This window comes from Ptychodera flava, chromosome 14 (genome assembly GCF_041260155.1).
Source record: "Ptychodera flava strain L36383 chromosome 14, AS_Pfla_20210202, whole genome shotgun sequence".
Lineage (NCBI taxonomy): Eukaryota > Metazoa > Hemichordata > Enteropneusta > Ptychoderidae > Ptychodera > Ptychodera flava.
The window spans coordinates 7,848,193-7,864,305 of NC_091941.1; the positions used below are offsets into that span (position 1 = coordinate 7,848,193).

At 37.9% G+C, this 16,113-nt stretch overlaps 1 protein-coding gene across 2 annotated transcripts in view; it reads left to right on the forward strand.

Annotated features, from left to right (window-relative positions):
* The first annotated feature begins 1,264 nt into the window (after positions 1 to 1,264).
* Positions 1,265 to 16,113, forward strand: part of LOC139149167 (monocarboxylate transporter 2-like) — a 38,544-nt gene continuing 23,695 nt past the window's right edge. The window contains exons 1-6 of one of the 2 annotated variants that reach the window (XM_070720741.1): positions 1,265 to 1,533; positions 10,779 to 11,075; positions 11,422 to 11,756; positions 14,003 to 14,228; positions 14,516 to 14,659; positions 14,930 to 15,690. In XM_070720741.1, the coding sequence (XP_070576842.1) occupies positions 1,389 to 1,533; positions 10,779 to 11,075; positions 11,422 to 11,756; positions 14,003 to 14,228; positions 14,516 to 14,659; positions 14,930 to 15,153 (1,371 nt within the window). In that variant the 5' untranslated portion in view covers positions 1,265 to 1,388 and the 3' untranslated portion in view covers positions 15,154 to 15,690. Of the gene's footprint in view, positions 1,534 to 10,778; positions 11,076 to 11,421; positions 11,757 to 14,002; positions 14,229 to 14,515; positions 14,660 to 14,929; positions 15,691 to 16,113 lie in introns of those variants that run through there. The other variant, XM_070720740.1, reaches the window with a different exon arrangement.

Here is a 16,113-nt window from a genome sequence, read left to right on the forward strand (position 1 = left end):
GAGTCTTACAAAGGCCTTAACAAAGTGGGGGACTGCTCCCATCTCACTCCTATTGAGTTGAGAAGACTTATGTTTACAAAAATTTATGTTTATCAACAAAAAAACCACGCAAGCGCGGCGCGACGACCACTGCGCTTTAAGTATAAGTCCCCAGTTGTCAATTCTGGACTACGATTCTTTCCAAAAATGGGTCGACGATCCTCATTTTTTGTTGCTGTCAATCATTCTGCTTTCCAAACATGTAGTTAATAGTTGATTATCATGTCTTGTACTGAATTATGGTTATTTGAGTGGGCAAGAGGTAGTTTAGTACAAGCACGCCATCTTGTGACTTTAATATTTAATATTCTCTGTTGTCAATCTCAGCTCCATAAAAACAGGAAAACACGTTGACGCGAAGGCTTTCACGTGATGGGCGCGCTGACCAGAAACAACACTTTTTTGGCCAAACACCTGGAATACTGTTCTCCATTCTTCTTAAATTACATATGCATGATAAGTATTGAAACTTGTGTGAAATTTGACATCGGTGGATTCTTATAAATGTGTGAATTTACCACATTTATTAAACAAGCCTTGAATAAAAAAAAATGTATATATAAACCTTCTTCCATTTATTGATATGTTTTCTTACCAAGAGAACCGTTATTTTAGAGGCACGGTCTGTCTGTCAGCTTATCAAGCCTCATCCCAGGAAGACACTTAAATTCACTGAGGTAAACTGTATTTGTAGTACGTTTTATTTAATACTTATTGTGAGCGTAACTTTTGTTATGCCCACAATTTTTTTACATACATTCAGTTTCACGTTTCCTTTAACGCTCGTTTACTGCGCTGGTATAACTGACATAAATTATCAAATCACGCCAATGCTATTTTGCGTGACTGAAAACAATAAATGCGCTCGTCCGTTTAATTAATACATTTGTGACCCTATATCATATTAACTATCGCTTCAACCGCAGTGATGAAAAAAGCCATGGCCGAACCTGATGTCACCGTTCACGTCGCTACTCATTCGACTTTTGCAAAGGCTGGTGCCATCATCTGCTATTTTTGATGAGCGTTGCGAAAGACCTACTTTTGATATGCTACAGTGTGAATCAGGCATGCATTGTACTCGGAGAGAAGTTCACCAAAGGTCGACTCGACCGAGTGATGCAATGTATAAGGTGACCTGAATGCAGCTACGCCCACACTGCACTGCGATTGGTCAAACTACAATGCATATGAGCCATTGATATTATATTTACCAGCTGATCTCACAGCTGACGGTTCACTGTTCAATTGTCAGCTCAGCTGTCAGTGGATGTGTCTGCGCGGCGCCTGAAATCCAGCGACAAGGAATCGGGACTCTAATATATAGGCAAACGTGTACAGTATTCAAAATGGTACAGATCAAGAACAAGTGGGGCTGGGTAGTTACGGTGTGTACGTTCATCGTCATTATACCTTTGACAGGTATCCCGAGCTCTTTCGGTGTAATATTCGTAAAGCTGCAGGAAGAATATGAAATCACCGATTTGGAAACAGGTCAGTTAATATACAATAGGTATCGCATATTCACTCGATGTTCACGTCATTTCAACGTGATGCAAACGTTTTACACAGGCCCGTACATCAGATGTAACTTTATTCGCTACAGAGATAGCTCTCTTCTCTTTTGTAAATCTTTAAACCTGGTGGCCGTTTTCAAGGAGTACATGCTGATAATCATCCGTGGTGTATGTGAAGGGTGAGGCCTTTACCTCTTTTCTAGCTTTGACAGAGTAAAAGCTAGGTTTTTACTCCGAGATTATTTCATACAATACCGGGACCAGGTTGTAGGTTATTGTCTTTTCCGACTTTATTAACTTTTGCGATTCGAAAACAATTGACATAAATTCATGAATCATCAGATTCATTGTTAAAAAAGATAAATTCGTAATTAGTGCAAATTTCTCCAGTTTTCCTACCCCCTCTGGAGAGTTTGTATTTAATATTTCGCGTATGTTTCATCGTTTCGCTCAAAACGCTCGTCAAATAATTCATGTATAAAGTATGATGGAACGAAGGAAGCCTCACGAGACGTATCTTTTATGGGACTGTTTGACAGCCTATCGGTGGATTGTTCTCACAATGATTGGAGTCGTCACCATGTCTGTAACAATTTTTTTCCAACTGATAACGAAGCCAGAACTGTCAATCAAAAATATGACAGCTAGATTTATGACAGATTGCATCGCTGATATTTACTGCATACTCACCCAAAATTCACCAGCAGGGTTTGCTGAAATTTAGCGCGATGCATCACTACAGTCATTATGATATTTGAACTTTGCAAACGACGGTTTCGATGGTAATTTTTTCTCACAATTCTACCCTTCATCATTCTTTTCACTGTTCTTCCATCGTAAAAAAGCACTTTTACGCTTTTCGGTACGTTACGTCAGATATTGGAATATAATGCTTTGGTTTCTACGACTGTTTTACCCGAGTTCCCATGATTCTTCTTTGCTGAATTTCTTCTATTTTGCTGAAATAAGAATAAATAGAATTCTACATTGAATTATCAATTTTCGCTTTGGAGTTGCCTGTTTCCATTCGCCATGAATTCTAGATAAAATTCACCGAGAGTGACAGCAGCTTATTCGGTTAGGGAATTTCCAACTGTGTGCCAGTTTCTATTATTTGGCATCGTCCGTTCGACAATGCCCATTGTCTCGACCTTCGTGGGCTGCACACCGAATGCACAAATACTAAAATTCGGGTGAACTGGAATAGGGCATTTCTATTGAATATCACGCGGCGACTGCGTGATAAGGTTCGTCGTAGTTATCAAGTTTACATTAAGGTCGAACGCACCTCGGGGACAGACATTCGGACTCTCAAACTTTTACAATTCTCTTCTGATATACCACATGTGTGGGTTCATTTTAAAGTTCTTGGTGAAAGAAAACTTTTCACCGGCTTAGTTTTTTGAAATGCGAAAATTTTTATTTTTCTCCATAGAGTTGATGGCGTCCATTTTGAATTTCTAATATCGGTAAATCTTGGGTAATTTGTTTCTCTAGTACCAAAATTTGCACGGTGACCCCCTATTTTTATTTTTGATTTTGATAGAGAACGATTGAAAGATCCCTTGAGGAAAGTTAGAGCAAAAGTTTAAGTCTTTCACTTTCGAGGTGCATACTACCTTAACACGCCGAGACAACCGTCAAAACACGTGTATGTTGAAAGAGTTAATGGTTGGTTTCTAGAGTCTGAAGGTGTTCTTTTTAGACGATTATTTATCAGGAATGATTCGGTGAAAGATATTTGCTGATCGCCACTTTCTACTTTTCTTTAACAAGCATACAGAAGTACATAATTTTCCGTATTGATTATAATTAACCCGATATGTGATTATAAGCGAAAGACATTCATAAGTAGCTCGTTCAGATGGGTACGCAAAGTGAGACTGTAAAGCGCTAAAAATGTTCATAAGAGTTGGTAAACTTTACACGCTAAGGACTCTGCACTGACTTTCAGCAACTATAAAAGGGCGAAAAGCTATGCGTGATTAACCAAAACTTATAGATTTCACGGTCGCACTGATAAAACCGTTCGTGAACGTCGGCATAGTGATAAACTGCTTGAAAGGAATGCATGCTTTGTTTATCTCGATTCAGTAAAACACTTGAAAGAAGGAGCCCACTGTGCGGGTTATTTCGTCTGCAATAACAAGCGACATCCCATAACGAACTGAAAAACAATGCCTACAGATACCGATATTCAATTACAAGAATAAAATCTTCTGTAGTCAGCTGTTCAGGAAGAGGGCGCGACTCTCGTCAATATAGCTTTCGTTTATGACATCCTTCAATGCAAAACACAGCGTGTCAGCGTAAACTGAGTCATGTAATCATTTGCATACAATCGACTGAAGTGACTTTGTCAAAACAAATTTTTCAATTCAATTTGAAGTGTTTTAAAATATATCGTGCATGACGTTCATCGATATTCATTGACATACCATATGGTGCCACTTTATTTTACCATATATATATATATATATATATATATATATATATATATATATATATATATATATATGTATATGTATATGTAAGTATCTTTATTTCAATGCAAGGCCTCAGCCCATCGCACATTCTTTTCAAAGAAAATACAATAATAGGGAGATCTGTGACAATTACAAAACAGAGAGAAGAAAATACAAATAGGTATGTACTTCAAAAGTATCCAAACTTGACCAAGGAGATGCTAGCTCCTTGGTAAACGTGGTAGCTCTTCACGTTTTTTCAATGCGTTTAGCAAATATAGAGAAAACTGAGAAATTACATGTTCATCTTGTGACGAGAGCAGATTTATAAAAGTTCTCTCACTTGGATGCATTCTAGAATATAGAGGAATGTAAGTTACCCTGATATCCTCATAAAATGGACAAATAAATATAAAATGAAATTCATTTTCTATATGCTGAACATTTCTGACAGTTTTACAGTACATACAGACTCTTTCATGACGTGGAATTTTATAATGGCGCCCTAACTCAACATTTAATTTATGTGTTGAACAGCGAAAATCAGCTAAAACTTTCTTTTTTCTATAACTTAAGTAGTTTAAATATTTTTCGGGTTCAAGTAATGATTTAAAAGTACAGTACACCTCAAGTCTAGGGAGTTACTTAAAGCATAGTGCCATTCTTGTCTATAGCAATCCTGAATTCTTTGTGTAAAATGAAACAGAAAAACTCCTGGGTCACCTATTTGTTGCTCAAGCCATACTAAGCCAAACCATAGCTAAAAAGTAAATTTTTAACAGAAGTTGCCCAGGTAGTTCTACCTGCATCGTCTAATTTTTTTTCAACATTAAATAACATGCTTTTGGATACCTATGCTCTTCCATTACAAGAAGTTTTACCCAATAAGAGATGCATCTTTTAAAATAAAAACAACATAAAGGTAGCCTGCCACATTCACCAAGTAGAGCTTCTGAATTTACACTGCTATTCACTCCCATTAAAAATCTACAAAATTTTAACTGAATTCGTTCAATAATTTCTGAATATTCAAATCCCCATATTTCGCTCCCATAACATATGGTAGGAACAACAACAGCGTCAAATAATTTGAAAGCTTTTTCCACTGACATCCCTCCTAGTTTTCTAATTGCTGTTTTTAATGAAAAAAGCGCTTTAGAGCCCTTCGCAGCCAGGTTTAATTTTGCTGGCGACCATGACAATCTAGATGAAAAAATTAAACCAAGGTAGTTGTAATAACTTACAGTTTCAACTCTTTCGCCACTGAAAAACCATTTTTCATACCTCCTAAGGTAACCTCCATTTCTAAATACAATAACTTTTGATTTTTTGAGATTTACATCCATTTCCCAATCTTTACAAAATTTTTCCAGGTGATTCAGTTTTCGTTGCAGTGCTATCGGTAAGTCAGCTACATCAGCTACGTCATCAGCGTACATTAACAAGCTGATTGATGGAAAATTCTCATTTACATAAATACCAGCTGATTGTGTGTCATACATGTATTGTGACAGCTCATTAATATAACGAAAATAAAAAAGGGCTTAACATGCAACCTTGCCTGGTGCCAACTGTACAATTAAAATACTCAGTTAACCCATCTTTACATCGTACACATGATTCGAGTTGTGAATACATTGATCTTAACATTCCAATATCTTACCGTGCAAACCATATGAAATTAATCTGTGCCATAAATACTCATGATTTACTCTATCGAAAGCTTTAGAAAAATCAATAAAGACTATATATAAACGACCACCTTTTGCAGATAAATATTTTTGAACAAGGGATTGTAAAGAAAAAATGTTATCTACAGTAGAGTAACCTTTACGGAAACCCGCTTGAGCTTCTACAATAATTTGATTCTCATTTGCCCATTTGACAAGCCTTTGATTCAGGATCTTTGTAAAAAATTTACTGCAAACTGAAAGCAACGAAATACCTCTGTAGTTGTTTACATCAAGAAGTGAACCTTTTTTATGTAACGGAAAAATAATACCTTTACACCATTCCTGTGGATATTGTCCAACGTCGAAAATAACATTAAAAAGTTTACACAATAATGGCGACACAATGTCAATGGAATATTTAAAAATTTCAGAAACAAAACCGTCAGGGCCGGGGGCTTTCTTGTTACTTGAGCTCTTGATGACGTCATGGACTTCCTCAACAGATATTGTATCATTGACCAATACAGGTTGATTTTCTGTACATAGTAAACAGTGGTTGTCATGATCACTTAACTCTGATCTCACTCTATTTCTGAAATCACTATCATTAGATGTAATATTTCGCACATTTAACAGATTCTTAAAGTAATCAAACCATTCTGAAGGACAAATTTCAGCTTGTAAACTTCCCCCAGCACTACCGCGTAACTTTTTAATGACAGCCCAAAATTGTTGGGGTCATTACAAAGATTTATCATCTTTTGTTTCTGATCTTCTTGATAACTTGACAACTTTTCTTTACAGAGATATTTAAATTTACTTCTGGCTCTTTTGTAATTCTCAAAATCCTCGGGTTTGTTTGAAAGGCGAAAATTACGTAATAATCTGAATTTCTCTTGTCTCTTTTCACTGCATTCCTCATCCCACCAGGGTTTTGACATTCCACACTTGGAAACTCCAGCTTTAATTTTCATGAATTCACTGGCCCTGGAAATAATGGTGTTGAAAACACGCAAGGCTTCATCAACATTAAACTGATGAATTTGATCATTAAACTCTCTTAGTAAAGTGGCTGTACCGTCGTCTTGTAACTTTCCCAAGAAGAAATCAATCTGATCGCCATTCATACATATTTGTAGTAAGGTGTAACAACTGACTCTTTAACTGGTGTGTTACTGGATACATTAACACCTTCAGGAAAGTGAAATTCACATTGTATGGGAAAATGATCAGAAAAATCAAAAGACCCAACATTAAAATTTTGAATATATTCAAACATACTACTGTTGACAATCATGTAGTCCACAACACTACAACCTTGGTTTGTAACACATGTAAATTCGCCCTCATTATCGCCTTCAAAGCGACCATTCAAAATATGTAAATTATACGTACAGCAACATTCCAATAAACTTCTACCAAAGTTGTTGACCACTTCGTCTTTTGAGTTTCGTACCCTGTCAAAATCATCAATATCTAAATTCAGTGATAGAAAGGGTCTTTGTCATCATGTTGTTGAATAATGAAATCTTCCAGGTTTGCTGTGCGTGCGTTAAAATCTCCTGCTAAAATTAAATCAAAATTGACAAAAACTAGCAAAAAGATCTTCTAAATAACTTTCTAACCGTAAAATTCCATTTTGTTCTCCTACATTGTATATTGAAGAACCTTCAGGGGAAACATACACCATACCAATAATAATATCACGCACAGAATTTAGCGTGTCTTTTCCAAAAAGAAGAAATACTGCATCATCTACATGACGAATTCTCTTAACAAAACGTGACAGATTTGATCTGACAAAAATGGTGACCCCTCCAGAAAATTTTCCAGTTTGCGAGAGTCGTTTTCGAGAAGTTGAAAAGGCTGAGTAACCAGGTAAAAATGAATCAAAATCAGTGTCCGATGAAGCAAATGTTTCGCATATACCAACAATATCGAATTTTGACAGAAAGTCTTTAACTTCTTGATTGTGTTGATATTTTTTAAGACCATTTGAATTCCAGGAAACAACAGAAAGTTTTGAGTTCGTTAACGCTGCTGGATGACCGTTTTTTCGCGATAAAGACGCACTGGGCCGGCCGAGTCCCTATATCTTAGTAAGTTCTTGCCTTGTTTCGTCGAATTTAAACTTCTCGCCTTCAATGAGAATAGTGTCATATATCAAGGTGGCTCTTTTATGTTCGTCTCCTCGCTCTCTGCAAAAACGGTATCAGATTTCTTCTTCTAGCTCGAACCGATGGAGGAAAATCTTCCATGACCTTGTGATTTGAGCCTTTCAGTAAGGATCGACCGGCTTGAAGTACACGACATCGTGCTTTATATGACAGGAATTTAACAATGATTCTGCGGGGATTGCCATGGGTATTTCTATCCGGCAGCCTGTGAGCTCTTTCAATGTGCAACGTATTCTCATTATCCGCATCTTCAACTGCAATTTTTCTTTCAAAATTGACGGACTTTGATTTCGCAGTCATCCCATGTTTCCGTCCCATTTGCATCTTCAGGTATTCCTTGTATGATAACATTATTTCTACCACTGTGACCACGCAGATTATCACAACTGACTTCAAGATTGTCTACCTTCTGCCTTAGTTGTTTATTTTCATCCAAAAGTTTTCGGTAATCATCTTGTAAACTCTGGACGGTGCCATTGATTTTACAATGTCTTTTTTAACGTCTGCCAATTCTGTCTTTAATTCTTTCCTAATCTCTTTCATCTCTTTTTGTATATCCGTAAGTATTGCCATCATTTGATTTCCCTCAACTTCTGACGTGGCACCAACAGGATTTTGTGAAGGACTGCGTGAAGGAGGTACAATATTCCCTGAGCTCGATAAAGTGGCTTGTTGTGTTCTAGTTGTTGGACCAGGGTTTAACTCAATGTCGCCACCCAATACCAGTAGACATGGGACGTGAGGCTGAATAATTGGATTGTTCATGCCATTCCACTCACCTTGGCATCGATTGTAACTGTGACGGTTTCTGCACAAATTACTTGCAGCAGTATCGGTGTGGGTAGATTCTGTACAGAATTTCGATGCCCTGTCAAACATACCTCTTAACTCCATCCAACTATGCAATGTGTCATGGGCAGCCAGCAGTCCATACGTGGCAATGCAAACGTAGCACAAAACTATGTAGCAGCACCCGCACCTGTACATGTATTCATTGACCGTTGACCATTGTGTGTACGGCGTGTATGGATCCCAAGTTGACACAGATCTCCAGGATTTCGGTTGCCAAAACACGCCAATTGCGGCTCGCCAGGTCTCCATTCCCACACCCATAGTTTCAATGTTCTTTATCAAAACAGCCAACAAAGATTCACCGGAAAAATACCGTATTTTAACCACATAATAGAACTTTTTGCGGAGCACGACTTCTCCAAGTGACAGTACCCGACAGTGTCACGTGACCAACCCAATATGTATATGTATATATATGTGTGTGTGTATGTGTGTATATGTCTGTGTGTCTATCTGTGTCTGTCTATGCCTGTCTGTGTGTCTATGTCTGTATCTATAACTGTGTCTATGTCTGTGTGTCTGTGTCTGTCTAAATCTGTGTCTATGTCTGTGTACTAAAGAAATATTTCTAGTGACTCATCGTACTATGCGTGTTTATACGCTTTTGAAAGTTTTACGTCCGTAATCAACGCCGTATGCCATCTGTCTTTTTTGTGATATTTTAAAATTCATTGTCACAGTGATAGATATCACCGTCCTACCGTGGTGCAGTGACCGTGTAAATATGAACCATTTCACTTGTAAGTTGTAACGTGATGATCACTATTTGCCCGGCTCTCCTGACAGGCCTGACCTTGACAGACAAGATACAATTTCATGGCAGGATCTCAAATTTTGTTTTCGAACATTTGTTATACTGCGTCGCATGATATTTTGCATACAATAGAGAGAAGCGACAGGGATGTGATCGAAGTAAACGAACAGTTTTAAGTAGGCATTTATAACACAATACATGTACATGTCAAATTGACGCCCCAGTTTTCAGGACATACTTTTGCCCAGATGCCAACATGCTGAAAATCGTACTAGATGACGCCCCTGCTCTCATGACACACCTTAGGCTTATGTAATGCAAATCGTCTTTTAACCATTTCTTGGTTCCAGTGCTGATGTCTCTACATCGATGTCAGAATTTCGAAGACTTTATGGGTATCCAACAAAACAACTTGTTTCAAACAAATGTTAAATCAAGTCGCTCCTTAAACACGAACGTCCGAGCATTTTAAAGTGCTCAATAGTTACGACAGCTTCAAAAGCCGAGCAGTCGCATAAGGCGTGCTATTACCGGCATAAACAACTTTCAAAACCTGCATAGCAATAGCTGCATAGAAGCATGTCTAGTTTTTACAGTGTGTACCAGACATGGTTTGCTCTGTTCGTGCTCAATATGAGCTGATGTTTTGAAATGATGTCGATAGTACTTAATCTACATGTAAGAACAGGCTGTGATTGGCCATATTACATACAGTCAATGAAGTTTACTTTCTAACGTTTGAAGAAAACCCCAAAATTTCGTTTATAGATCAATACAGTATATGAAAAGCCTAGGTCTGTCGAGCAGGTACATTTGAAAAACTTTGAGCGAAACCACAGCGGAATAAGTTTTTAACTTTTGTGTGTCATCCTAGCACAACGGTATTGTGTATGTTTGTCGTCATGTTGTTGTTTGTGTCGATTAAATGAAATCAGTCAAATGAAAAAGAAAATTAATGTATATTGTAGTTGTTAATATATGAACTCTTCAGTTCTTTATGCTAAACCGTGCAAGTAACTTTTCCAAGAACATTTACATTGTTTGTGATACAAGCATTCTGTAAGCAATATGGAGTGCATGGGGCAGGGTATCTAAATAAAACCTGCCCATGACATGCGCAGTCACCTTCAACTACCCAAGCTGCACGACTGTTTACCGTGTCAACGGTTACAAAGGTTTCTCGATTATCATTTAACAAAGCCGCACCAGTTGTACACATTTCGGGTAGAACCCAATATTAATATTTTCCACCTGTGTTGAACATCATTATGACAATTTCTTTTCTTTTTCCGTGTTTTCAGGGTGGATCGGTTCCGTGGCTTTTGGAATGTTCTTCTTTGCCTCACCGATATCTACTGGCTTGTTCAAACGGTACGGACACAGGAAAGTTGCCATTGGCGGAGTCATTTTATGTTCCATAGGCATGTTGGCGTCATCCTTTGTACCGAATCCAAGTCTTCTATTCTTGACGTACAGCGCAATCTATGGAGTCGGATCAAACTTTATCGACAACACATCATTGAACTTGATCGGGGAATACTTTCCGAGGAAGAACAGCGCCCGCGCGACATGTTTCGCCACACTTGGCTGGAGTGTCGGTAAGTTCATTTATGATGAATATGACCCGGAATCTTAAAATGAGCGTGATCACTATTCATGATCACGGGGATTAGAGAGCAATTCTGACATTTTCAGCTTGCGCTTTTTGAGAAGGGTCCGACAGTCGTTATCATCAATGCGTCAGGTATGACGTGTGCACATTGCAAGTCACAAAAGACCAGAAAAGTGGCTACATATACAATACTCTGTATACAATAATATGGTATTGCTTGGCATTGCATATCGATGGAAACTGATCAAAGCTACAATAGTGAATGAGAAAATAACAACAAAAACTTCAAAAGTCATCTATTTAGCGTTATCATTTCATTTTGCTTTTTTCAGGTTCTTTGGTTTTCAACCCGCTGATCGAAGTTTTGTGCGCGCGTGTCGGTTGGCGCTACACCTTTAGGATACTGTGTGGCGTTGTTGCTGTGGTCGGCATACCCTGCGTTCTGACCTACTCCCCTGCACCAATCGAAAGACCCTGGAAAAAACTTGAATCTGCTGAAGGCCAAAAGAAGAGTCTGATGGAAAATTCTCCAGAAGAACAGGAAAAGCCAACTTTCAGAGAATATATCAAAACTTTTCTAGAGGCTCTGCAAGCACCGGGCATGTGGTTGTGGATTTTCGGCAACATCTTAGCGAATCTATCCTTAATATTTCCCTTTGTTAACATGGTAAGTTTATAACATTGGTTTATTTTTGTGTTGATTTTATTATCCGTCTATTTTTACAAGAAAAACGGGAGAGAAACGATGGAATATTGCAGTCGCTCATTTTGAAGATCATTGAGTAAATTCACCTTTCACCTTCCTCTTTTTCAAAATCGATAATTATTTGATTCTTTAACATACATTTAACATGGAAATGACGGCATTTTTGAATTATATTCATGATTATGAAAGAAATGGTCGGAAGTTTTATCGAGTAAAGTTTGAGCAAAAGTCTAAGTCTTCAATTTTCAGGCACATTCTACCATTAATAATCAGATCCAATTATTTGAGAATTCCTGTCTCTAAGCTGTTGCAATAAGGTCCTTCAATGTACACCGCGGGAAATATTAAAACGAGCGATATTCGAGGTTAGAAAGGACTTTTTGTAAAAATTTTAGTTATGGTTAAAATTGAGTTTACTTCGGAGTGCTATCATTTCAATTTAATTATATTTGCGCGTGCCAAAACGGGTTAAATACTTAAAAAATTAACAGCACCAAAATATAGGTTAATGATTTCTTCACATGACAGAGTCACAAGGTGATTCAGACCAAAAAATGGTTGAATAAATAACTGCTAGACTGTTCAGCTATCGTGTTTGGAGACCGTCACTCCATAAAAGGAAAGGATGTTATTTGACCCAAAGAGATCTCGACCTGGATTTTCCAAACTAATTCTTAAATAAATAAACAAGATAGCAAAATCAAACAGTGGGTTCGCTTTTTATCTACATGAATTATGTTTCCGACGTGGCTGCGAGTTTTGCGTACTTCGGACTGAAAACCACAATTTACGATGCCTTGCAGGGCAATATGTGCGTGTATTGACGCAGGGACGAGGTGTGCAACAAGTGTCAGGTGCAGCCAACGAACAATGTCCGATTAAAGGGGTTTTTACTATGACAAAATATATTGTGCATGGCAAGTAATGTGAACTGACTTGAGGGTAATTAATTGCCTGTTCATAATTTGCCCTCCCACTGAATATTTTTCGACTTACCCTCCCGCACTCAAACTTCATTTTTACCCACTCCCCACTTAGATTTGCCTGTTTCCCCTCCCCAGTGTCAATTTTTGACGCTGCCCTGCCCTGTGGCGAAAAAACTTGCCGATTTCCCCTGCCCTGGAAAAAACTCCCCTCAATATTTGTCATTCCATTTCCCTGCAGACATGAAGCTACCCTATACTGAGATGAAAAACCTGTCGATTTTCCCCTGCCCTGTGAAAAAAATTCCCTGAAAATTAACATTCCCATGCTGACACATACTGCAGTGGCCTTCTACCGGAAACACCATGGCTCAACTTCCCCTGTCCCCGTTTTTAAAGTAGCTTCCCCTCTCTCCTCGTTTTTCTCAAAGCCCTGTCCCCGGGACAATCAACCAATATCTGCCCTGCCCGACAAAAAAAACCCTAAAATTTCCTCCCCTACCACCAAAAATATATCCCCTGCCCAAGCAAAATTAAAATTTCCCCTGCCCTCGAAAACTGCTCCCGGAAAAGCGTTTTCAATGAATAGCTCCGTTAGCTGCACCCGAAGTGTACGGTTAAAGAATAGACCCATAGCGACCGGGTACATGCATGTCTTGACCTCCCCCGTTACCTGACTTCCCTCACATAATTCTATTCAAGAGCTGAAGCGTCTATGTCCTTGATGCGAGTAGGTTGCCATAAAAACTAGCACAGCCATGATCACGCACCTTTGCTTTCCAAATTTGTCAAAATGTTAATAGCTTCACAAATTTGTCCACAAAAACCCATGAAATTCCAGCCACGTAATTGTATAAAAGTTTTTGGTTTATTTTGTTTTCGGCTAACAAACATCAAAGTTACATATACTCAGATTGTTATACAAATATATATATATATATATATATATATATATATATATATATATATATATATATATATATATATATATATATATATCTTTTAGCGCCTCTTATATATATATATATATATATATATATATATATATATATATATATATATAAGTTTAGGTATTACAACTATAAAATGAATGATACAGATGTATACATTTTTTCTAACGTGATCTTTCAGATCTTAATGTGAATGTCTGAAATTATTTTGATGGTTCAAATTCATTTTTCTAATGAAAAGAACATATTCTGCAGTGGAAGTATATTTTAAACTAAAAAAACACGTAATTTTACAGTGTTTCAAGTTTACATTTCTTGAACTCTTTTAATACAGATAAAGTTCATGACAACCATCGGGATTCCAGAATTTCAAGGAGCTCTAACCCTGACTGCCATGGGCGTCACAGATCTGCTAGGCCGTACTATTTCGTCCCTGATCGGTGACCGCATCCCGTTCCACGTTGTCTACCTCTATCCGCTGTCCTCTCTTGTGATGGCGCTAGGCATCTTCAGTTTGCTCATGATAAGTTCCTTCCCTGGGATGGTCATTTTCGCTTCAGGTAAGCGATTGAACCAACTGAACCAATGGTGAACGGTCTCCACCCGTTACAAATATGATACCAGTGACAGTGTTAATGAGTAATTCTGACTTAACTGTTACAAAATCAGTACCCTAACAGCCGTTTCGTAAAGGATTGCGACAATAATTCATTATTGTTGTAATTTGAAATGATTGACATACAGTTGATGGAAGCGTATCAAAATAATCTGTAATTTTCCTCAACAACCTTGTCCAGAATAATTTCTACATAACGCATGTTATTAAAGAATTTACTCTTTTTTGTAGGTTTTGGGTTCTTTATTGGCGTGTTCAATTCGATGTTATTCAAAGCGTGCATGGATCTGTTTGGCAGTGAGATATTGGCGGAGGCCTGGACATTGACTTATGTAGCAAGTGGCATTGGCATAATGGTTGGCCCAAGCATTGCAGGTACGAAGTAACCTTTGACAGTTGAGATCAAAATGACAGGCGCGGGATTAAACAGTATTTCTAGACTGAAAAATGCTTCTACATGACTTAGTTCATCTACGTAGAGGAAGATTTTTGGACAACATGGCATCGAAAGATATGCTAAGTTAGTCGAACATGTTGTTGCAAAAGTATGCCGGCGCGATAAGAGAGAAAATTACCACTTGAGCTTTTCCAGTGCTGCTTGTTCATGGCGAAATTTTTGACAGCTAATTATTTATTACGTTCCAGGCGCCACATACGACCACACCCAATCCTTCACAATCGCTTTCTACATCGGTGGTGGACTGTGCATCCTCGGGGCACTTGTTTTCATCGCTATCCCTCTCGTTCAGAAGAGGAAAGATTGGAACCCCAAGAAGGCCCTCAGTACCCCAACCGATTCTACAGAATTCTCCACTCTGACAGAAGACTCTACCGAGGAATTCTTGGAAGCCCGCATAACCACCATCTAACAGAAGTGACGTTGTTTTATTCTGGATCTAATTTGGGACATGGAAAACGCCTGGCAATATGACAAATGATATTTACCCTTTTATACTATTTGATATTTTAATATTATATACTGAGGAACTACTACAGTTCTCGTACTATAGGCTATATGACTGACTGAATTTCTTGCATATTTTTTAAATTTCCGACACTATACTCAAAGTAGGTTGTGTACGTCTACATATCCCGTCCAGCTACAGCACAGTCCTGGTGAGGCCTCAAAGGTCAAACAAACAATACAGTTTCGACCACCCCTTCTAGGGACGAGCTCGCCGACACCAGAGCTAGCATGGACTTTAACCGACTCTGTTTTAAGGGTCAATGCGGTGAACTTCAGTTCTGCTTAGAAACATCGTCGTATTTATCATGGAATGCTAAAACTACGAACTTAAGACTCTGGTATCCTCGTTGAGCAGCATATCTTTCGTGTGGAGTTCAAAAAAGGCTATGGTTACCGTAATTGGATTGAAATATGTAAATGGCTTAAGTTTTTTCGACAGGTAAGTTAGATGATGATAATATGAAGCCTATTGGCATAATTTATCTAGTGTGATGGATGTAATTTTCTGTGTCAATCGTTACTCGTATTTGTGATGTCTCGACAATAATGCACAGTTGACGATATCGATGTGGAGTAGAATATATCCGATATATCACCCTGAGATTACGTCATAACCATTTCTAGCTAATAATCTTAAAAAAACCACGCCGAAGCAAGTAAAAATAAGCTTTATAATCAATTGAGCAATTAGTATGCTATCTAATAGTAATTTTATAGAAACCTATGCATTGTCTTTGCATAATCACGTTCATTCGTTTTATCGTTGTACGTATTATTGCGTTTTATGTGCTTCTGAAATTTAGAAGACGATATACCCGTTATTATCATTGATTAATTTCCTAGTTCACACAAGACTTCAAGT